This window comes from Sylvia atricapilla, chromosome 3 (assembly GCF_009819655.1).
Source record: "Sylvia atricapilla isolate bSylAtr1 chromosome 3, bSylAtr1.pri, whole genome shotgun sequence".
In the NCBI taxonomy this organism is placed as follows: Eukaryota; Metazoa; Chordata; class Aves; order Passeriformes; family Sylviidae; genus Sylvia; species Sylvia atricapilla.
In genome coordinates, this window is record NC_089142.1 from 77688757 (window position 1) to 77713088 (window position 24332).

Sequence of the window (24332 nt, forward strand, 5' to 3'; positions counted from 1 at the left end):
AAGAGCATAACAAACACCTCAAAGTGAAAATTTGTCACCAGAGCTCCTTCAGCTTCATTTTCAGCACAATACAAGTAAATATCAATTAAGCAGATAGCAGCTGTAAGGCCTCATCCTGGTAAGAATAAACTCTGCATCGTGTAGAAAAAGCAACATGGTACAAGCCAACACATGACAACATGCTGCTGCCCTGTCCAAAGCACCCTGAGAGAGAGCGTAACTTCACAGAACTCAGGGTTCCCATTGACTTCTCTTCACCTCAGGGACAGTAAACTTGAGACTTTCCACTCACTTGGCTGAACAGGGAGACTGTGTGTCTCCCTCCTCTAAGGGGAACCTGAGAAATGTATGTGATGCCATCCCTTCAAGGAGACTGTTAGACTGACTGACTGCTCTGGAATCACCCCAAACTGATCTTCTTTACAAGGAGCACACAGAATTACCAGTTCTCCTCTACTCTTTCAATTATAGTGGAAATTGGCAATGACTGGGAGGAAATGAAGGAGGGAAAGGGAAAAAAATTAAGTAATTACATTGCTGAATTTATACACGTCTTTCTCCTTTTACAGTCCGAAGCTCTTCACTCTTCATCACCTGAATTCCCATTAGAAATATTCTGAGTGTACAGCTGTGGGTTATATTTGTTTTTAATATCACTTCCAGAAGCACATCAAAAGACAATCCAATTTAGGAATTCACTGGATTTCTAAATAGAACATCAGAACAAAAAAAGCTTATAGATACAGCCCTCCAGGGTGCAACAGCAGGAAAACTCTTCAGGATGAAAATTGTACACTGCAATGAAAAGCTGCTGTAAAAGCCACTGGAATAGCAAAAGGAAGAATGGGGGGAATTGGCTTTTTCTTAAGATTCTGCATGTGTGCAATAGCTGGAATACCCAAACAGGCACTACATAATAACAACAGAAAGTGTTCGAAGCAGTAAGGAGGCACAGCTGGGACTAAAGTGACCAGCAGTTGTCCTTCAGTTCAGAAAGCCAGACAGACACCAGAGGTTTTGCTCCAGTATATAAACGTATATATGTATTTCTGCTTCACCAACATCATTTATTTGGCAGTGGCATCGATCCTACAACTATCCTTGTCCACCATGCAGAAACCATTTCATAGCAGTATTTAAGATTAGATTACTCATCCATTGAGCACAGTTATGTCTGTTTGCTACATTTCTGAGAAGCATACAGATTATAAAATACAAAATGGTCTAAGGAAAGACTCCCACTATAAAACCCATAAAAGGTAAAAATTTTAAGGTCCCCAAAACAGTCACATTCTAAAAGTACTTTAAAAAGTGCTTAAAGCTAAAGGGATTCTAGACTCAGACTGGACTTGCTATCCAGAGGCAATCGCTGAAGATCAAAGTATTAACTTTGCTCCAAAGCAATCTGGGAGTGTGGTTCAGAAAATAGTTGAACAGTATCCTGTTGAGAATGCGTGCATGGAATCACAGAATTTTTTTTTTTTTTTAAATAAATGTATTAAGACTGAAAGTTTTTAACTAGGAAGCTGATGTGAGAACAGAAGTACTGACTTTAGGTTTAGATCTTGGTTGACTGTTCCCCCTACCACAACTTCAGATTACTCCTTCAGTACTTGCTATTTGTAACATATTGTGTTATGAAATATTTTGGAATCATGTATATTATATAAAGGTACTTCTTATGTGTTATAATGACCTTAGATATTGAAAGGGCATGGGGCAACTGAACGGAAAGAGGGACATAAAGAACAACTTTTTATGATGAGGGTGGTAAGGCAGCATACCCAGTTGCCCAGAAAAGTTGTGGATGCCCCATTCCTAGAAGAGTTCAAGGGCATATGGGCCCTTTGAGCAACCTTTTCTAGTGAAAAGTTCCCTATGATAGGGAAGTTGGAACAAGTTGGTCATTAAAGGTCCCTTACAACCCAAACCATTCTGGGATTATGGGATTAAAGTGACAAGTTACAGCATGTTTGTCTCCTGCACTGAAATTTAACACTTTTTGCTAAGTCTGAACAAAGTGCCAGAGAGGCTGACATGGCCTGCATGGCTCAGAAAATGGTATAAACATAGGGGACTTCAGAGTTGTCAGAAAATTGAACAGAATGCTCTGTGGAAGACAAAACTCCACTTAAAGCTTGATGGGAATGACAAGTAGCACAGAAGAACTTTAAACCAGAAACTGGGAAAGAAAATACAGCTCTGAATGATGCAGTCACAACTTTTAGTCAAGTCAGCACACTCAAGTAAAGAACAAAGCAAGAGTCGGTTAACAAACAGCTAACAGTGAGAAATGGAAAAAAACTGAAAGCTTCTTAAACAGTGTGCTTTTTAACAGAGGAAGAAACTGAATCAAAAATGTCAGTGCTCCTACATGAAGCATTGTAAATTCAAGAATTAGAACTGAGAAAGAATGACCAGACTTACCAGGAAGGAATCATTCCTATCTTAGGAAAACACAACTAATGGGAGAACTGGGGAAAAATCCATGTTTTATCCTGGATATGCAACAGATCAGCTGGTGAAAGAGTGATGCTACTTCTCAAAGAGTAGCCTGTCGAATTCAATCAGCAAGTCAACCCTACCAGTCACTAACAGAACATCTCTGTGATCCCTAATTTCAATAAAAAGGAGAGAAAACACAGCATTAGGACTATGTTATTAGCTGCCTAAGATGATGACAGCTATCATATCACTGAAGGTAGAGAGTCAAGAAACATTGGTAATATGATATTTCAGGTACCGCCCAAAGAACAACACAACATTAAACAAAAATTTTTTAGATGTAATTAACATCATCATTAGGGATCAGCTCATTCAGGAATGCAGAAGAAAATAGTAAAATCCTGCTTTGGCCTAACTTGTGTACAGGATTCAATTCAGATATTATCACTGAAAAGACGCTTCAAGAGTAAGCAAAATAGAGTTAACAACATTGAAGGGGAAAAAAGCCAAAGATTCTCTACAGCACTTCGTAGTTCCAAAACAGAAGAATGACCATAAAACAGAAGGTAGTTTAAAAAGTTTAATGAACTGAAAAACTGACCAAAAGTCTTTTGACCCAATTAAGAAATCTATTAAAGGAACACACGCAGAAGAAAAGACCAAAGAAGACAGTCTCAATTCCTCTCACCTAAGCTCACAAACACACTTAGAAAGCTTCTTATGCCTTTCTCCATGCAGGATTCTCAGAATCTGTTTCAGACTGAAGCACAAGAGAAGGTGGCAGAACAGACAGGCAACACCAATAGGTCATTAGACCAGATAATTCTCATACAAAACTTCTAGAAGTTAAGCAAGATTCTAACTCTTGCAATGCTCTGGGCACAACAAAACCCAAAAAAGAAGAATACAGTAAATTTCAACAACAACAAACCCCACACCAAAATTAGATGGGTTTTAACTTTCCTTACTACTCATGTGGAACACATGGGTTTTTTTGTAAAGTTTGTTACAATTCATGCACAGTGCTTAGAGAGGTTAATCAAACACAGTAAGCTCTTAAGAGACTGACTGGAATATTGACAGAGCTGTTTTCTCTCTCCTACTTTAATGAAGCTTGTCTGTGTTGGCTTCCTGACAGATGAGTTGTGAATGACAGGGGAAGGGGTGGAGGATACTCCTATGAGCAATTAGTTGATCCTTCCCTCACACTCAAGATTAAATTAGTAGTGGAAATTGTTCAACAGCATGGGCAGGCAACAGTGTCCCTGCTCATATTCCAACACTGACCACCCTTTCCTTGCACCAAAGCTTTACTCAGGCCAGTGATGTCACACAGACAGAAAAGCATAAATGAACTGGCTGTTGCCATCACACAGAACAGCTTTCTTCTCCTCTCTGGAATAAGCTCTGACTGGCTTGAGATCCCTGTTGGCTCCCTCTAATTTAAGTCTCTGTATCAAAAATATTTTATTTTTGGACAGGAATTCTTTTCCTGTCAAAGATACTAATGAAAAGAGTGAATATCCTCTAACAGCTGTTTGTGAGATGTTCACTTAACTAGAGGAAAGCTGAAGTGTGGATAAAACAAGATGTTCAAGCAAAGGTAGGCTATGTCATCTCAGGAACAACAATAATTTGAAGCATAGGACTTGAAGCTGCATCTCATGAGTGCTTTGCACACTGCAGTGCTGATACTTTGTATTTTTAACATCCTTTCCAAGATACCTTCTTTTCTGGTGGACACAAGTTGACTGCTCATGCACAGTACTTGACGTGGCCAGATGCTCTCTGGGTCCACTCCATCAAAAATAACCTGTGTGGAACTCTCAACAGAAGTCAAGTGGATACTTGCAGCCTCAAAGATTTCAACCCAAACATTTGCAGAAATCTGAAGAAGCAGTGGGAGGTATCACAAATGTTCACATTCAAAAGGCCTTATAAACAAGTAATTACAGAACAGACTGGACTTGGTCCCCAAAACATCAAAGGCTTCCCTCAAGGCAGTTTGCTTAATGATATGCCCACTTCTCACACCACTGTGAGCTAACAAGACATATCAAATGAATAGCCCATTTTGTAATAGTCACAGGCTTTTTTGTCTTTCACACCACACTTCAGGCCATAGTCTTTAGACCTATGTCTACTACAACCCAACTAACAGCAAGTACTCAGTCCAACAGAGGTAACTACAAATTATCTGTTAGTTTAATGGATTAGCACTGAAATGTGCACTGAGCAGAGTTCCAAAAAGACACCAAGACAAGACTAACATTATTGTCATCAAAAAATCATCTCCTCATTTTCTGCCAACACAAACGATCCCAGTCCTGAGGGAGACTAGCAGTTTGAACTAAACAGTGACCTCAGCTCCTGCAGCCCGATGACTACATTTCCCTGGAATGATGAATGGAGGTGTTCTTGAGGGCTGACTCAGTGCCTGGCAGCACAAAGATGAGTAACTACCTTTGAAACAGTTCTTGTTCTAGCCCATACAGATCATAGCACTGCCAAAGACTACAGAAGCGAGAGTTAATCACAGTATCAGGATCTCAAAGCACTGGTCTCAATTTACCAATAGCTGATGCCAAAGACCCTTTTAGCCTAATGCTCCTGCAGCAATGACAATACCCATGCCCTCAACTGACAGCTCAGGTCTGCATTACCAATCCCAAAAGAGTTCTGATCTTCACTAGGAATTGCATGAGGACAGAAAGCTTCAGCAGTGAAAATGTTAACTCCTATGGAGCCTCTGTGTACATAAGGAGACCCCTCCATGCAGAATGCCCTCCCATAGTAAGAAGAAAATGTTAGTTACTGTGTTAGAATTTCTAGAATGACATAATTGAATGAATATGTTGATGTTTGGGATCAAGGATATCCAAGACAGCAGATCTTCCTTAGAGCAATTATTATAAAGTGCAGGTAGGATGGAGTGACTGAGAAAGAGAGCCATGTAATTTTTTTAATCCAGAACAAACTTTCCCCAAACTTCAACAGCAAAGCAAGAAGAACTCTAACTCATTCATGATGAGGAAACTCAAATAATTAACTTGGCCAATGAGCAAAAATCGTTCTAGAGAACAGCTGAGAATGCCTAAGTTGGCAAACAGCTGAGAGCTGAGATGAACTGCATGGGAGCAGAGATTCTACATCCCTGGTATCCCTGATAAAGATACAGAGCTGATCACCAATTCATCAGCTGCCAGGTCACTTGCTCTAATCAAGAAGTCTGAGCAGAGAAAGACTATTAACAGTCAGCCCCAACAGAAAGTTCCTGAAGACAAGCACTCTGCCTTGCCCTTTCTACACCACCTTAGCTTTAGCAGGACAATTTGCTGTTGCTGTTTTATTGTCCCCTGTTACACTGAGCCCTACACAAGAGCAGAGCTGAGTTTGTGAGGACAGCTACAGCAATTCAGGGGGGAATGGAAGGGAGGATGTGACCACAAAGACCAGAACAGGACATGACACATCATAAGGATAAATAAATATCCTCTTCTTTAGAATACAGGAGAATATTGTATTAAAAGAGGGTGTTGTTTCACCTTGCCCCTAGCTGTACTGTGGGCCACAACAGAAGTTGAACAAGAAGATCCCAAATAATTTCAGACTGACTGTGACTTCACCCATTTGTATAATGTCTATTAGTAATCTGCCCACAGAAGTCATGAGACAATACAAGAGAGCTCACATTTCTTGATTAGCATCCATCATTTGAAAAGAGGCTTTCCTTCAGTATTCAATACCAAGACAATTACCCACTACGAACAAAAGAGATTGTTAAAGAAATGTGCTGCCAATAAATGACATAATTCAGTGAATTTAAACCACTCCTCTAAAAATTCTGGCATTCTGCAACATGGAAATAAACCCTAAGTAGAAAGAAAAGCAAAGCTTGCCACCTACTGCCCAATAACATAATAGTATGTACTAATATTGTCTATCTCCTTTTAACAAAATCTCTTTTCTTGACACAGAACATACAGAACTGCATCTTCAGTTGTTTCTTTAATGAAAAAAAAAATAATAAACCAAACCAAAACCAGCACACAGAATATCCAAAAACAGTCTTTTCTATAAAACTACTTATAAAATCCCTGACAAGCCTAAAACATCATTTCTCACAGCATCCAAGCTGACAAGGAATTCCTTTCAATATCCTCCAGTGGTGCTAGAGGCTTTAATAAAATCTGTTCCCCAGCTGCATGATAAGTTTTAAAGACAGTACTTTAAACTTTAAAAAAAAATATTACAATAGATAAAGCCTATCAGAAAAGATTTTTTGTCTGTACACATATGGAGGAGATATTTTCAAAGCTATAGATTACATTAGTAAAAAAACAGGGCTGTAGCAAACACTGGCTCATTGCAGATACTTTATTTGTTCTACAAACTTCATGTCTCAGCATCAGAAATGATACTTTGTTAGGTTATGTTTTCAAGTACAGAGTAATTCTCTTCAATAACTAGGATGCTTTGTTGAGCTATTACTTGAAAGGTATTAATTTTCCTAATATATCACATTTAAACAGTAATTTCTGAAGAACAAGAGGTGTTTTGCTTAGTGTAGGAAGCTGGTTAACTCAAAGTCAAGCAGTCATTATCCAATAGCCTACAAAACTTTTGAGTACACCTGCAGACTTATCTTCAGAAGTAACACTGTGCTGCACACTGCAATTAACACAACAGTCCACATTCTGGTCCTTCAGCTCTCTAATGCCATGGAATAATTTAGGGAAAATTCAATAAAGAGGGAAACAAACAAGGATTTACTGCAGAGTCCCTCTAATATACTGCAGGTTGGTTACAAAGTCTCAATGTATATTTGAAAATAACATCAGGAGAAGAGCCCACTTTCTCCATCTGCCCAGTGCTCCTCACCAGTTAGATAGCAACATATCACACTTTGTATAAAACAGTAATTTTGGATTCTTGGGCAGAAGTGGTGAAAGTACAAAGGTTCATAGCATAGGTAAACTTTATGGAGCTTAGGTAAAATGGCAACTGCTTCTCAGTGAAGTTCTTGGACTCTAGCACTGAAGAAAATAAGTTCACTGGAGATGAAATCTGTGTCTCTCAGGGTTCTTAAATCATGAGTAGAACAGGCTATTCATAAAATGGAATCAATGAGGCATTTTTAATTAATCAGACAGACCCAACCCTGGAGATACATCTGCCTTTAGACAAAGGCCAGTCTACATACCATGCTTTCCAAGAAAAACTCTGCTCCTTCAGCCCCATCAAGCCCCTGGAAAGAAGTTCTCGTAGTTTCCCAACATCTCCTGAAATAATTGTTTGAGGATAAATAGCAAAAGTTCTAATAGTTGTGGGAAAAAAAAAAAAAAAGGCAAAACAAACCAAAAATCTAAACCATAACCTGAAAAAGCCACTTAGAAGAGAACAGACCATATTGCAACACAGTAACACTAAGAACTCCTCATTAAAGCCCTCCCTAGCATTCAAACTGTGGAAACACTGGTACCTGTGCTTTTAAACTAGAAAAAAATTTTAAAATGCAGTGGCTTGAAATGGTGGTTTACTGTCTGCTTTTCAGCTAAGCTGACAGCACCAGTACAGTTTAGAGGAAATTTTCTTTCCTGAAAAGCAATACCTTGAGAACAAGACAATGATTTCCACACACGAAATATTCCTAAATCACTGTCTCTTTTTGATGTATTGTCATACAGGAGCATATGCATATTCCAGTAGCACTCAAAAAAACCCCAAGCTTAATGACAAGTTAATTAAACGTTAACTTCACCTCATGGATTATGTTCAAGTTGCTGGGATTGTGAGAGGGAAGTATGCTTAAAAGGAATGCGCCTTACAAGGATAATACAGACAACTGATCTGCATAAACTCTTTACAAGTCTATTAGGAAGAACATGAAGAACCTTATGGCTAATAGGGTATACTGTGCTTCCTTACAGCAAGTCTCTTGATGAAAACACTGCGCAAAGGGCATCTCAGACTCCACCCCAAAGAGCGCACAATGGAAAAGTTACTTTCCTGAGCCTCCCTGGAGCCACCTTGCACTAGCAACCCTAAGACAAGCACACCACGAGTTCATTACATGTCAGAAGTCTACAGTGAAGGGATGCAGTTGTCAGCATAACCTACAGACACAATGCCAGTTTTTTGTCTCCCTGACCCAAAGCAGTGAGCTGAAGAACTGCTGGAAAAACCTCACCTCTGACCACTAGAGTTAAATTTTAAAGTCTGGGAAGAGTAACACACAGTGCTGATACAAACCCGAAGAGCTCTGTCACTGGGCTCTAGGAGGGCAGAATGAGAAGCCTATGACCTACAGACCAAAGCTCTGAAGCACCAGGTAGCAATCCTTGGTTTTACCTCTGTGCAGGAGAGCAGATTTGGCACCAAAATGGCTGGAAAGCAGCCCTACAAAAACCAGGGGTCCTAGTGGATGAGCAGAACACATCAGCAACATACCCCCACATGAAGAATGCCAATCATATACTGGGCAGAGCAGCATAGTCATACAGCTCAAGGGAGTGGTTACTGCCTCCATCAGGCACTTGGGAGACTGTCTCTCAAATACTGCGACCAGTTTTGGACTCCCCAAATCATGACAGCAGCACAGTGGAGCAGGGCCAGCAGAGGGCCACCAGGACTGTCAGAGACTGGACACACACAACACATGAGGAGAAAGATTTCTCAGCTCTAAAAAAAAACAAAAAAAACAAAAAAAAAAAAAAAAAAAAAAAAAAAAAAAAAAAAAAAAACCAGCTTAAGTGGATGATACTGGAATCTACAACTGCCTCTTGAGAATCTGTAGAGGCGGCTGAGCCAGACTTCTTAGAGGAATAACACAAAAAGACACAGGGTAACAACAAATGTGCAAAAATGGAAATTTCAGCTATAAAAGGAGAATGCACTTTTTTTTTCCTGAGGGTAGTCAAACACCGCAACAGAATCCCACAAATACTGGAGATCTCCCACCTTGCAATCTTGAAGGAATTCAAAGCTCAACCACACAACGCCCAGCGCAATCTCTTGTAAGTGATCCAGCTATAAGCAAAGGGCTGGACCCAACTGCTTCATGCCACCAACCCAAGTTTTATCCCTGCTGTTCTTAAAGTTCCCTAAAAAAAAAAAAAAAAAAAAGTCAAGGTCTTTTTGACAGGAGTTCAATATTATCAAGAGCTTCCACAAAGTATTTTCAAACAGACCTTACACTTAAGTTCAAGTGCAGGGCTCTTTTAAGTAAAGAGTTTCACTTGCTCTGTAAATCTTTAGTACAAAACTATCAATGGTGGTGAAAAAGGACATCTTCCAGAAATATTCACTTTCACACCAGCTTCAAAAGCCTGTCTATAATCTTTTTAGACCATCACCTGATATATCATCATATTAACCAATCTTAGAACCAGAAGTCCTAAAAATAAATTACATGTAGTCAAAGACACAAAAAAGAACCAGTATACAAGACAGGAGGCAAAAGAGCAGTCTCTTATACTTTACAGTGACCCTCAGTCTATATGAGTTTGCACAATAGAAAGTCAGTAATCACTACAGATTTTAAATATATATGTAAACATTTAACTTACAATTATATATTATACTAAGCATGTATTCCATTTTCTGTTATGGCTGTCCTACATTGTTTGTTTCAGTAGGGTCACAACAGTATGCCCAGTTCTTCTTTCAGGCATGGTTTTTTTCAATCGAAATTCACACCGATTTGCCATCTACCAGTTAAAATTGGGAAAAAATAGTTAAAACTGGAAAAAATATTACCGCTTTGAACAGAAGTCAAAAAAGAGCTTTAGGCCTCAGTTGATAGGCTTACTAAAATTAGCAGGCAATACACCTGCCCATCATAGCATGGGACTAGACCAGTGTCCCAGGAACACGGGTTTGGAAGGGACCACTCAGCAAAGATTTCTGGGTACATAAGGCAGAAATTTGGACCAGTAAGTCCAAATCTGTCACCTGCACTCTGTGCGTTCACCACTCCTTTGATGGGCTTTGCTCTGTCCAACATTAAAGCAGATTTTCACATTCCATCACCACCTGCCTCCAAAGGAGGCTGAAGGAGCAGCGGTGTGACACTTCAGTGTATTTACTGAGCTCCAGTTGGTTGATGCCATACTCTTTCTGGTGTTCATTTCCAGAACTGTACCAGAAAGATCCCTTTAAAAAAATAAAGTTCTGCTCACACAGATGGTAAATGCACAAAATCAAGCTGTTGGAGCTATCCTGTTGCCAACAAGTGAGAACACGAGATGTGAAAGGAACACCCAGAGTTACTGGAGAGCTATCACAGGAATTCAGGCCCACAAAGCATGCCTGTTACTGAGATCAGAATTCCCTACAGGTTCCAATAAGAAACAGATTTTTGTTTCTGAAACACCACTTGTTTTCAATTACAGCCATCTATACCTTCTGCTAACATTTTTCTGAGATGAGACCTTGTACCTGACACTATATCCATCTTCAGAGCACAGCTCTGACAGACTTGCTGAACCCAGGATATTCCAGGAAATTAATCTCACTTCAGCTTTCCTTCTGTTCAGCACCTTATTCTTCAAAAAAAGATATCTGGAAAGAAATAAATTAATTCTCTGCTTTCCTAAATATCATTGTCACCATAATCCTAAGAAAGCAGTCATGCAAACATCTTGACTGAAGCTGGAAAAGTTGCATTCCTAATGGAATAAAATGGGAAAAAATTGACAGAGGATGGCAAAATAGAAGCTCTGTAGAGGCAAGCCTCCTCTAGGAGCTAATTTAGGTGTTCCAGGTTGGGTTCTGCTCTGACTCTCACCAGTCCAGTCCTTGGCTGCACAGCAGCAGTGTCCAGATCAGCATATCAACTACACTGACAGTGAGGATGACTCCACTTCCCAGGAGTGGGAGAAGGAAAAGCCATTCCAAAAATATCTGGGCAGCCTCACACAACATACAAGATCACAACGTATTCAAAAAGGAATTCAAACAGGACCTAGCCTGTCTACCCCTCTCAATGTTAGAGACCTGACCTCAGAAGGATCTTTCAGCCCTGTAAATCGCCCTAACAGTCATACAGGGAACGATCACTGGCTCTCATTTCAACAGCTCTATCTCAACATCCACCTTCTGCTGCACTTAATACAACTGCTTTGGTTTGTAGAGTAGTCCTTTTCCTCTCCAGCTCCAGCTCCTGCACCTGGCTTCCACCAAGGCTGAAGGCTGGCGTTCACATGACTCCAGAGACTGACTCAGTTTTCCATTTTCCAATGCCAGTATTAAGCTGACTGAAATAGATTTATCTTCATGTGATCTCAGAGTAACAGTTCTACCTGAAAAAGTCTCTCTAGGAGAAAAACCCAGCCTGAGAAGGGTCACAGGAACAACAAAGCCTGCTACATATGGAAGCATGCAGAGGCACTTTGGATAGCAGATGACAGATGACTGGTTTTGTCAGTCTGAAGGTGCTTCCTCCAGATCTGTCATGATGTCTCATGCAAGCAGTTAAAGAGATTCTGGTGAAGCATGAAATGCTGTAGGTATCTTCTAGAAATACTGTGAGCATCATAGCCCAAGAGCTACCATAGTAGCACAGAAAAAATATCAGTTTGTCATATTTTTTTATTTTTTTTTTCCCCAAGAAGAACCCTTTACCCCTAGACATTATTCCAGGAATAATGGAAAGTAAGCCTTCTCTAGAGACTGCCACAAGCCTTCTGAGTACAGTTTTAGAGCGCTTAAAGGATGACAACTCTTTTTTTCAGGCAAGAAAAGATTACATTCTTTTATCTCTCTTTTCTCCCCCCCTCTTTTTTTTAAGGTATATTTTACTACCCAATTTGGACAACTGGCCTTGATCACAACAGAAAGAAAAATTCCTTGAGAATGCTTGTGTGTAGAGGGAGGGAGAAAAAAGAAGGAATACTCTACAGGAATCAGCACTGATAAGATAGGAACTTTCTGGCTTTTTTGTACTGATTTGTTGTGCTGCTCTTTATGGGGCAAAGCAGAGACTCCAGGTGATGAGTCCAGCTGGTCTGGAGAGGGAGGAACATGAAAAAAGCCTGATGATTTTACCGGCAATTTCCCCTTCATATTAGTCACTTCAATAACCCTTGCTTCACTGGTAGGAATGAAGCTGGACTCAGAGTTCTAGGAAATACTAAAATTTGGTACCAATTTCTCAGTCTTTCAAGACTGTGGATGTATTTGTTCCTAAAGCCCCCAGTGCCCTACCTTCTTCTTTCTCAAAGAACATACTGTCTCAGGGCTTAGAACTCCAAGGGAATTCAGGTAAATTTCTCTTCTTGCACAAGACATGTAGGAACCTAGTTTAGCTTGCAGTTCCACAGTTAGTACAAAGAATTAGAAGGGTTTAGGAGGAAAAAAACAAACCAGATAAAGGGGTTATGAGACAACAAATAACATTGGGAGTGTCCAGCAATCTCTGCTGTCAGATGTAGCTTTGGAGAGGAAGTGGCACTTTGTTGTCAGGAGCCTATGATGACTCAGGTGCAGAACCCTATAATCACACTCCACCCTTCCACATTCATTTTTACAGTTTTGAACACAGGAAAACAGAATTTATTTCCTAATCCTGATTATCTTCCTCTGGAGACTAGAAGAGAGACAGACTACACCTTCCTTAAAGCAAAAACAACCTCCCCAAAAGCAACACCTGTTACAGGACAGAAACACTTTTTGTCACTGACTTCACCTGAAAGTGGAAGGACAGCAGTAGCTGAAAACACCTAAAACTGTTCACATTCCACTTGATTGCCACCCTCCTGTGGACCTCCCTCCCCCCATCTCAAATGGAGTCTCAAAACAAATTAATGTCAGACCCATCAGTAAAAACCACAGCACAATTAAGAGAAATTTCAGACTCACATTAAGTATTTGAAGCTCAGAGAAATAATAACAAAGACTAAGTCACGAGCTACTAAAGAGCCAGAGGGAAAAAATCTCCAACCAAATGGGTGTTTCCTTGCTGCTTATGGCAGTCAGATACAATCCTGAACAACAAACACCTAAAGCTAGCAGAAGTACTCATCGTAGCACAGCCGCAGAGGCTTATATTAAAAGAGAAAACAACGCAAATACAAGAAAGCTAAACAGAACAGGAGCACCAAATCTTACTCTCCTCAGTTACACAAGCTGTCAGAATTCATGTTAGACTTTGTTCTAGGATAAACTCAAAAGGTCAATAGTGTAAATTAAGAGTAATTCCTCCAAAATTAGTACAGCAGTATCATTCTAAGGAAAACAGAAGTTGACTGATATCATGGGACAGTCTGTTCAGGTAAGGAAATCCGGCTCATAACAGAAGTCTAAACACCCACTGAAATCTTACAGTTAAAACAAGAAGCTGTTTTTTAAAATCTGTGACAATTTCCAAGTATCTTTTTTTTTTTAAACACTTGCAAGGAATGACGTTTTATAAAATGGACACACTGGACTTCTTTGAAAGCAAGGAAAACACTTACTGTGGTTGCATCTGCTGAGTTAACCCAACAGGAGGCTTCTGCTTGATTGTGAATGCCATCTGAGCCACAGGGCCAACCTTTGGTGGGACCTGCACCTTCTGAGAGAAGGTCTGCTGGGCAGCCTGCTGGGGTATGGGCCACGGGGGAACAACGGGGCTCCGGCCTCCAGCGGAAGACGTGTCTTGTACGACTGTATCCTCACAGGAATTACCTTTGGTTCCTGGTTTACACACACAAAGCTGAGGTCGCAGGCACATCCCTCCATTTTGGCACGGCGGTGCACAGTTAGCTAAGAAAAGACATTTTAAAAAGTACCTGTGAAACAAAGCATGAAGGAAAAGGCAAACCCTCCCCACAGTAAAAAATGGCTTGAATTGTTAATGTTAATGGGAGTAGGAGAGAGCAACATTGCTGAGCTCCACAAAAGATAATATACAACTTGATATAGCTTTTACTGATTTCTTGCACAACATGTGAACAACTTCAAAAAATAAAATGCTGGATCTAAAAAATAAGAAATGTACTAGTTAAATTGAGAAATATAGCAGTATTTCAAATATTTCTCCTTTCTGCTCAGCATCCCTTCTCCTCATACTTTAAAAACCCAAACTGCATCTGATAAAACAATATTACACAGCTACAGAATTTTACTATTGATCCAGGCTGGGATTTATTTTATTACTATTTTAAAATCAGATGCTCCATAGGAAGCTTGAATGAATCCCTATAGCCACATTATAGGTCACCAAAACAAAGCAGAGAAGCTGAAGCAACTCAACCCTTCCCCCTCTAAAACCCAAATAAAGCTCCCTGCAGTACCCCCATTGTAACACCACCAGACCTGAACTGCTGCTACAAAGACATTGCTACACCTAGGGAGAAACAGACAGGTGCTTGTGATTATCCCAGACCAGGTTCTTACAGATTCTCTGGAATGTTTTTTGGAGCATCAGTGAAAAGGAATCAGATTCTTTAAAACAAAATTCACCTTCAGAGAGGATTAATTACACTGCTTTACATTGCTCTATCTAGCGACTACCGAGGAAGTCTGAATAACCAGCCTGGACTCAACCCAGCTTGAAGACATAATGAATGCACTATCAGCTCCACTCTGAATGAACAAGAAACTTGGAGGAGCAGCAAATCCCATCAAAAAAATGGAGTGAGGGAAAAAAGCAAAAGCAATTGCTGATTATACATATATATATATACAAATATACTGCAAAGGCATGTCTACCTTGAAGATTTTAGATGCTAAAATTTGCACATAAAGATGGCAAAACAAATCAATTCTCTTAACTAAAGGACACAATTTAACATTAAAAGATAGCAAATAAAATAACTTCTTCATTAGTCACATTAAAGATTGTATACAATGAAGCATGTATAAGAAAAAAACATGGCTAAGCTACTTTGTTCCTACAAACTAAGCATATTTTAATATTGTTAAAAATCCTTTAACATCAACAAAATTGTATGTCAGGTGAAACTTTTTTACTAGAATAGGTAAGATAATATCTTAAACTATAATATGGGATTCAGCACTATGTTCAGATATATCCAACTGAACAATTACATTATTAAAAAGAAAAAATCAGTCCACAGCCCTGGCCCAAATAGAGTACTTGACACTTCAACTAAGCTCTAATATATACTTCTACACATAAAAATAAATTAAATGCACAAGAATATATATGAATTAACTCATTTAGGATGGGACTATGTTAGTTTGGAGGCCAAATTTATCCAGATATATCATATATACCAACTGCACAGACACCAGAACTGCCCAACAACTTACACCTGAGTTTTGCATGGGGTTTTTTTTCCACACACACATTCCTCTTCACATGAAGCTTATCTTCTTTTCAGTAACACTTAGCTGGGCTACCTTAACTGCATATTATGCACCTCCCTGGCAATACTAATCATTTGCTCTCTTCTATTAGTTTATTTTTGAGACTCTGTCTTGTCTTTGACTGCAATACCATTTTCCCTGTAAACTTGAGAAAGAATTTGCAACAAGCATATTCTGCAATAGATAAGCCAAGTCTTGCTTGTGCCATATTTATAAAAACTTAGATTTTGGTAGAACAGTAAAAATTGATTATATACACATGACTGAAATAAATCATATCCTGGAAAATAAATTCAGGAGCCTAAAATTCTGATTAAATTTCACTGGCTTTGGAGAGACTCTTAAGACCAGAAGAGTGACCCCATCATCTGTATGAATGTGCAAAGATCACAGTAAAGAATCTGGGCCCAGCTGAGAGTGCTTTAGAGGAAAAAAATAATAAAAAAGCAAGACTTTCAAAAGTCCCATTTTTATGTTAAGAAAGCATTCATGTACTTCTGGAGACTTATGGACATGTTGACTGATATTAACCTCTAAGTTTCTCAAGAAATTATTTCAAAACCAGTGACTCATCAACACAGAAGTAAGCTAACAAGACCACACCAAAAGTCAGTATGAAAAAATATCTATTCTGCTAGGACACTGATCAGGGCATATCTCCTCTCAGAAGTGAAGCAACAATGTATACACACACAAAAGACAACACTGAAAAGACTGCAAGTCTTTTTCCTGTAGTTAAGAACCAACGTTGTGCTGCAGAAGCCCACAAAAAACTTGAGTTTCTACTTACTAAAGTGAAGGTTACAGGGAATTTAAAACTATAAAGCTAAAATCAGAACCTGTTTTGAAATGACCTCATCTTTTTTGCCCACACAGACTTGAACATTCTTACTTCACTGACAGCAACATAAACCCTGAAACACATTACATGTGCACAAAGCAAATGCCCTGCAGGACAAACTGCATTACTCTAACTGGCCTTTAACAAAAGCAGCATCGGGAAATCCAGCAACTGTGTTATAACAGACCAGTGACAACAGGTTGAAAACCCCATCCATTAGGTCTTCACAGCAATGAACCTTTTGACTCAAGTCCTTCATTCATGTTGCATAATAGAAGATCACATAACTGGATAAAAGATCACGTTTTTAGGAAAGAATTAAAACAAACATTTTAATTGACATAATACAGCAGTTTAGTTTCTACAATGTCCAAGACAGCTGTTGTGTGCCAAATGAATGACCTAATTATTTTGTTTGAAGACAACAATAGTGGCCCATAAAACTGAGAACACCAGTATTTTCCATAAAGCTAAGCTTCCAAAAACTGAAGCATGGAAGTATTAAGTTCAAAACTGAAAAGCAGGCCAATATACTGCTGTTCAAGGCAATTGGCTTCATCCTATTCAATTCAAGGAGGTCATGACTGGAAATTCAAAATGGAGTTTGGCAAAGTCTCAAATAATGAGACTAAGCTTAGTGGGTCAGATTCAAAGATCCACCTAGTCCAGTGTTCTCCGTTACTAAGGTGGACGCTTAAGGACAGAGTGAGACACAATAAAAATTTATACCACTACAGTTTTTAAGAATTAGAGGCTCAGCAACTTCCTGAGCAAGAGTGCTGGTTTTGTGTTTAATAAGTCTCAATGGATTTTTCTGTCAGAGGTTGAGTGATCTGCTCTTTGAGCCACTTCACTGCAATATCCAAAACTTGCTGTGCCACAGATGTTGGCCACACTGAAAGGCCGGGATTGGTTATATTGTCAATCTTTCCTCGCTTTCCACAAGTATGGTTTGTGGTGAGGTTGACATTGGTTGGATGCCAGGCGCACACTAAACTGCTCTATCACTCCCCAGCTAGACAGGGGAAAGAAAACAACATCAAAAACAGCTCACAGGTTGAGATAAGGTAGTTTACTAAAGCAAAAGCAAATATTTATGGGCACACAAGCAAAGAGGGAAAAAAAAACCCCAGTGAAGCAGGCTTATTCTTTACTTGTAAAAACAAAGCAGGCTTATTCTTTACTTGTCATCAGCAAGTGACGCTCAGCACTTCCCCAGAAGCAGGGCTTCAGCACGCATGAGGCTTGCACCAGAAGGCAAGCTTTGTGAATAACAAATGCCCTTGTTTCTTCACCTTTCCTTAGCTTTTCTATCTGAACTGATATGGTCATATGGTATGGAATATCCCTTTGGTCAGTTTGGGTCAGCTGTCCCAGTTGTGCCTCCTCCCAGGATCTTGCCCACGCCCAGTCCATTGATGGGGCAGGGGAATGTTGAGATACATTGCTGGTGCTGTGCCAGAGCTGCTCAGCAGTAGCCAAAACCCTAGAGTGTTACCAGCACCTTTCTAGGGACCAATGCAAAGCACAACAAGGATTCTTTTGGGCTGGTTTGTGTTCTAAGACCATTCACTCTGTGCCTACTAAAAATAAAGTCACAGTGGCACATTCACTTCGGAAGCATCTAAGTCACAAAAAGCCCAAAACCGTGTCCTAAAATGCTCAACCTTTTTATACATCTTGCCCATACCAACTACTGCTCACCACTCTCTCAGAAGGGGTCTCTTCTAAGGGGTTTGACAGATGCATATCAGGCCATATGGTCATATCTGTGACATTCTTTCAGAAAAGCCAGGGTAAAATAGTATTACTGTTGGGTTTAAACACAGCCCTTCCAAAACATCTTATGTTGGTTTGGGATTGATCTATACATATACACTTTTCATTCCATGTGTTCATGTCATTACAGTTAAAGTGTATATAAATATTTGCAGAAGCAAGACCCAAAATAAAAGGTTTATAATAGCTTCAAAACACAAATATTTTAAAACTTCTACATATACAGAATGTAATTTGTTGTAATACATTCTAAATTAAGCAGAATTTATTATACTCAAATCAGTAAGTATAAAACATTGTCATGTATGGAAGGAATTTAGGTAAGAATTTCTCTTTTGTCCCTCCAAATTAATCAAAATACACGTGATTCCACTTGTCCCATAAGTGTTTGTATTAAAGTAGTATTAAACTAACGCTAATTCTTGGATTAAGATCATTACAATCTCATTCCTATGCTAATCACTTATTTTAACTTCCTCAAAAGTAACAACACATTTACAAGTTTATTTCCCTGTGAAGAATAGAAATCTACAAAAAAATATTTTTCAGTGAGAAATTCACAATAAGCAAATTTAAGTACCCCAAAAGTTTCCTGCACCCAAGTTTCTAGCCTTTCAGCCTCAGCTCTACCTTTAAGTATTTCCTTTAACAAGCAACTGCTGTTGGTTTGCACTTAAATGTCGACAAACATTTTTCAATGTCATTCTTGAATTTCTAATACTTTAACACAATTACATTACAACAGTGTTGTGAGTCTTATGCTATTGCTAATGCACCCATCCACCAGATTTCTTTCCTTTTCCACACAAAATTTACCTCTTTTTTCTCATCTTGAGCACACATAATAGTTTAGAGAGAATGCACCAACTTGCAACAAATTTCATCACAGTACACACTGGCACAGCATAGATCAACTTCTCCCATAGGAGTGTGTAAATCCTGTCAGGCACAATACATGCCAGAGGGCAAATAATAGGAAATAAAGCAATTGGAAAGAGGATTTGAAGTATAGAGCTGTTTCAGATTCCAGCACAAAATGGTTGAGAAATGATGCATGCATCAAGTTCACAGAAAGGGGAAAAACCAACACTATGACATGGACACATCTGGGCTGAGGGCAGGGTTTTCAAGCTTCTGTACGTGCAACATAGGAATACTGTTAAAAGCATAACAAATACTGCCCTTTTTCATGAATGCAAGATTTTTATTCCTCAAGCGCACAAAGCCGCCAAACCAAAGCTCATCCTGGTTGAGTGCACACTCTAAAAAAAAGCTGTGATACAAAGGCACCTTTAACTCCTGCTGGGTTGAAAGACAGAGTGATGATCCCCCACGGATTCCAGAAGAAAAGCAGTGAAGCGCTTTCCTTGGAAGGCAACAAGCTGTGGGTTCTGAAAGGAAAGAGGCATAGCCCAGTTTCCCTCAGAAAAATCTGAATAGGGTGCTGACATCCCGAAGAAGAGCAATGATTTTTAGAATTTCCTGTTCTCTGAACTACCCTACTGCTTAGCTCGCCATTCAATTTTTCATTTTTACTCTGAATACCCTTTTAAGTATTGAGCCATTGTCAGGACTGAGGATGCAACTGGAGTCTAGAGAGCCAAAAGCTCACTGAAGCTGATGCTGAGTATCTCACATCAAAGAGGTTTCAAAAACTGAAAAGTTTACCAGAAATGCTTCCAATAATTCTAAACATTCACTGAGAATGGAGGAGAGATGAATCTACAACCAAAGGTGATACAATCACGTTGTAAGACCATTCTATTAAAAAAGTTTAAATTACTTTTATATAGTCCTGAGAAATTAACTGCAGAAAATCTGTGTGATCTCTACACTACTCATGGAGGTAGTATTACAACCATCTGTGTCTTTCTACACAGGAACTTGTTTTTATCATTACTATATGGTCTTAAGGAATTCTTTCCCGAAATATACTTCAAATGAAAGCACGTGTTGGAATTCTTTGCTGTCCAGTTCAAACCATCAGATTCATTCCCACGCTGGCATGTAAACATGATCTCCAGGAAGGGAGGGAAACAAAAACCAATGCTTTTAGCATACATATTACTTTTAAAACAAACACACAAAACAACAGTTTCTCTTTCAGCCTAAAGGCACCATAATGTACTTTACTAACATATTCTATGTATCTCAACAGTATAATCTCTAAATGCCAAGACTTATCAGAATTACATGGCAACTGTACTCAAATACTTCACATGCTTAACTTCAGCAAAAGGATGCATTATTCTATCAGCAACAAGAATGTAACACACTGTTTGATACTTGGCATTTTCATTCATGTGGTGTTTACTAGAGTTTATATAATATAAATAGTTAAGACTGTACAATCTGAGACATTTTGAAGTATTTAATTATAGGAAATCCTAACTATGCATATTCTGACAATACAAACATTTCACATGCTACAAATCCCTTTATCATTCCAGTGCCCACAAATAAAAATCGTTCACTACAGAATGGACTAAGCCAAGGAAAGCAGCAGATTCACATGTTACACGTTGTTTTTGCTGCTCGAGTGGTTAACACTCCAGTAGGTAATCCTCTTAATTCTCTTAACGTTTCTCAGTACAGTGCTTACTCATTTTGTTATAAAATACTTCATAATAAATATGCAGGAAACTGAACAAACTAAGACAAGCACAGTAAAAAGGCAACTGGAAATATTTAACTGGATGCAGGACAACTGAAGTGTTACAAAAAAGAGAAAGACTAGAGAAAAAACTATCACAATAGAGTAGGCAAAGCAGTAAGTACAATAAAGTTTTTCCTTAAATTCAACCAACTCTCAATAAGAGTTCACAATTCGGTTGAGCTTCTCTGAAATTCCAGGCTTAAACTGCCATCTAGAGATAATAAAAACCTGATCTCAATTACAAAAAAAGCAAATCTTGCCATAGGACACAAAACTATTTCCCATATGTGGGATTATTATCTGCACTGGGGGGGGGGGGGGGAACAAAAACAACAACAACAAAAACACCAAACCCAACCACCACACAAAAAAACACAAAAACAAAAACACCCACACAAAAACCAAAAAACACACACACAAACAAAAAACCCCAAAAAAATCCCACCACACCAAAACACCAACATGCCCAAGCAGACCTATTTTTGGCTCTATATTTAAATGAACATCTTGTCTTACTAACATGTAAAATGCTTGTTTCCCCTCCGTGTGCAGTCATAGATATGGAGAAATGCTCAAGATTTGCTTTCTTCCTACAGTCAATGTGCAGGATCTATTTTCTAGTAATAAATTAGGCTACACAAGTACTGCTGCTCTTAAATGTGGAACAAAAAGCCAACTAAAGAAAGGAACCTCACACCCACCCCAACATCACTCTAACAACTAACCTATCAGTTACAGAACACGGACTGACTTGATGACCCGAACCATCAATAATGTGTTAACACCCAGTACAACAGAGTTTGAATACGGACACAGTTTAGGGAGGTGTATGTGCCCCTCTTTATCTCCCCTCCACAAATCCCACAGTTCCCAGGCAATCCAAGCTTGCTTTAAGGCAGGATCAGCTGGCACAAGCAGCCCTTGATGGTGAAGGCTGCACTCTTCTCAATCCCTCCCCTCGCTACAGCCCTGCTTTTCCCAGGGTTGGGAGGCTCCCTGATCCCATACACTATAGACAAAAGAGCCACTTGGCAGGACAGGAAAGAGAGGGGAGCATGCCCCCTTTCCAGCTCTTTCGTTTTCCATGCTCAGAAGAGTGGCTGTAGGAAGAGAGGTCTAAGATTAGTACTGAGTATCCAAGTAGCACTCCTCTGTCAATACATCATTCTGCTCCTACACAGATGCAGAACCAGGCAGTGCACAACTGATGGATGAACCACAGCTTTCCCTGGCACCTACACAGCTCTCTACTCCACTTCCAAGTTACACATTGAAAACAACAGCAACTAAACTGAAAGGGATGGGGGAAAACATAAAACCAAAACACCTCAGTTTTTCTGTGTTACTTCTGATTCTCTGTTAAGAAGGGAAGTGTTCAGGACTTTTTATCCACTGTAGATTTACCACAACTTTCCTGCAGGTCCTGCTTCTTTTGTTAACACTAACTGCTGCAATGAGCTGAACAAACTCACTATCAATCTGTCATCTGCTGCAGTGTGAGAGCACAACATCTTGACAAGTTTCTTTTAAGGTTCTCCTTTTTTTTTTTTTTTTTTTTTTTTTTGTTCTGTCTTAATTCTATACACACTTGTAGTATTTTTATGAAACAGACTGTGTACCATTATGAGCTTGTTTCCAGTAAAGTCCCCAGTGTCTCACAAAGAGAAGGTTAGGTAGGTTTCACTTCATACTAATTGTGGACTTAAGTTTCCTCACCAAAATGAGGGAATGGCACATGGCATGGTCATGTGCAGAGCAGGCAGCAGCTAACAGCTCCCCATCTTCTCACAGCTCTTTTACAGCCTGGTCTCACAGGAGGGAGGTTGGCTGCCAACCATGGCCAGGAGACAGACACTGTGCTCAAAGTCCACCTTACTGCTGGTTCAGATCAGCCTCTCCTGAAGGTGTCGTACCAATTGCACTTAGAAAGATTTGGTTTGTGTTGTGGGACCATCTTTAGGTGTGTGCACTCTATTTCTTTTAACATGCAAAGAAAAAAAAATACGTCTAAATAAAAAAAACCTAAACTCAAAACAAGAACGCCCCTAATGTCTTCCAGTCTCCTATTGGTGTTCATTCCACAAGACCAGGCTACACCTTGGCCAAAAAAAAACACTAAGCCCTGAAACACACATGCCCTGGGCCTCAGGTCATCAAACCCAACGGGTTTTGTCTATAGATCAGCTCCATGCTGCTTGCTAATGTAGACAAAGGTGACAAGAATTTGGACCCTGTTGTTCTACCCCCTTCCAAGGGCAGTAAGTGAAAAATACAGCAGAGTAGAATTACCACCAAGGTCTAACAAGAGCTTCCCCACTACGAAAGCCCATTTCCTGTACATGAAACTCAAAAGTTTTATTTACATATTACAGTAGCAAGCAAAGGCAAAACCAAGCTTCTAAAGCTTTCAGTTTTTCAATTGTGAATTGTTTAAAAACCACATCAAAGGACATGTCAAAAAGGGCTAATGTATAGGTCAGTCAAGGGGGTCAAAGTAGTTTGTCTCTTTAAAACTCTGACATTAGATTTCGATTTAGACATATTTTGAAGGAGATTGATACTGCTTTTACTGAGAGGATGGTCTTAGAATGAGAAGAAACAACATTTGGGGACAGTATGTTATAGTTAGGCTTTGTATATACAATGTAAATAAACAGAACTTGGTAAAACTCAAAGCCACAAAACTGATTAAGCACAAGCCTCAGGAACCGGTTGTGACCAGAAAACCTCCAAGAAGCACAGCTGCAAACATTTGAAGTACTCTGGTCTGAGGATGAAAAGCACAGCTCTCCTGGATACCACTTCCTAAGAGCTGAACTGAAGACAGAAAGAAGAGTAGATTCTGAGCAACCCATACTAAAATATTCAGTGATACAACTTTATGTCTAAACTGGAGCACTCGCAAATGTGTTTCTAAGTTTCCAGGTCTGGATCCTAACCGTATTCCAGAACAAGACCTAAACATGCAACCTTTCCCTCACCTTCCCCAAGAAATTCAGAAGCACAAGCTGGAAGCAACTCGGCACCCTCCATCCAGGTGATCTGGAACCACTGGTCACACTGTCAGGTGCCCATGCCCTGAAGGAGACCCATAGCTGTAGCATGCTTACTCAGCCACAGCGAGAAGTTCGGAAATTTAGGGAGGAGACAGCTGAAATTGAACAGCAGTACACAAGCAGAGGTGAAGCAGATTCAGAAATTGAACGAAGGAGACCCTTCCTAGGGGAAAGTATTCACACAACTTTCTAGTCTCCTGCCTCTACAGAAGCAAGTATCTACTGCTGTGTATTTCCTTAC

At 39.5% G+C, this 24332-nt stretch overlaps 1 protein-coding gene across 5 annotated transcripts in view; it reads right to left on the minus strand.

Moving 5' to 3' along the window:
* LTBP1 (latent transforming growth factor beta binding protein 1) overlaps positions 1 to 24332 on the minus strand; it is a 184927-nt gene that overhangs the window by 155381 nt on the left and 5214 nt on the right. For all 5 annotated transcript variants that reach the window (XM_066315902.1, XM_066315900.1, XM_066315901.1 and 2 more), the window contains exon 3: positions 13902 to 14190. In XM_066315902.1, the coding sequence (XP_066171999.1) occupies positions 13902 to 14190 (289 nt within the window). The remainder of the gene's footprint in view (positions 1 to 13901; positions 14191 to 24332) is intronic.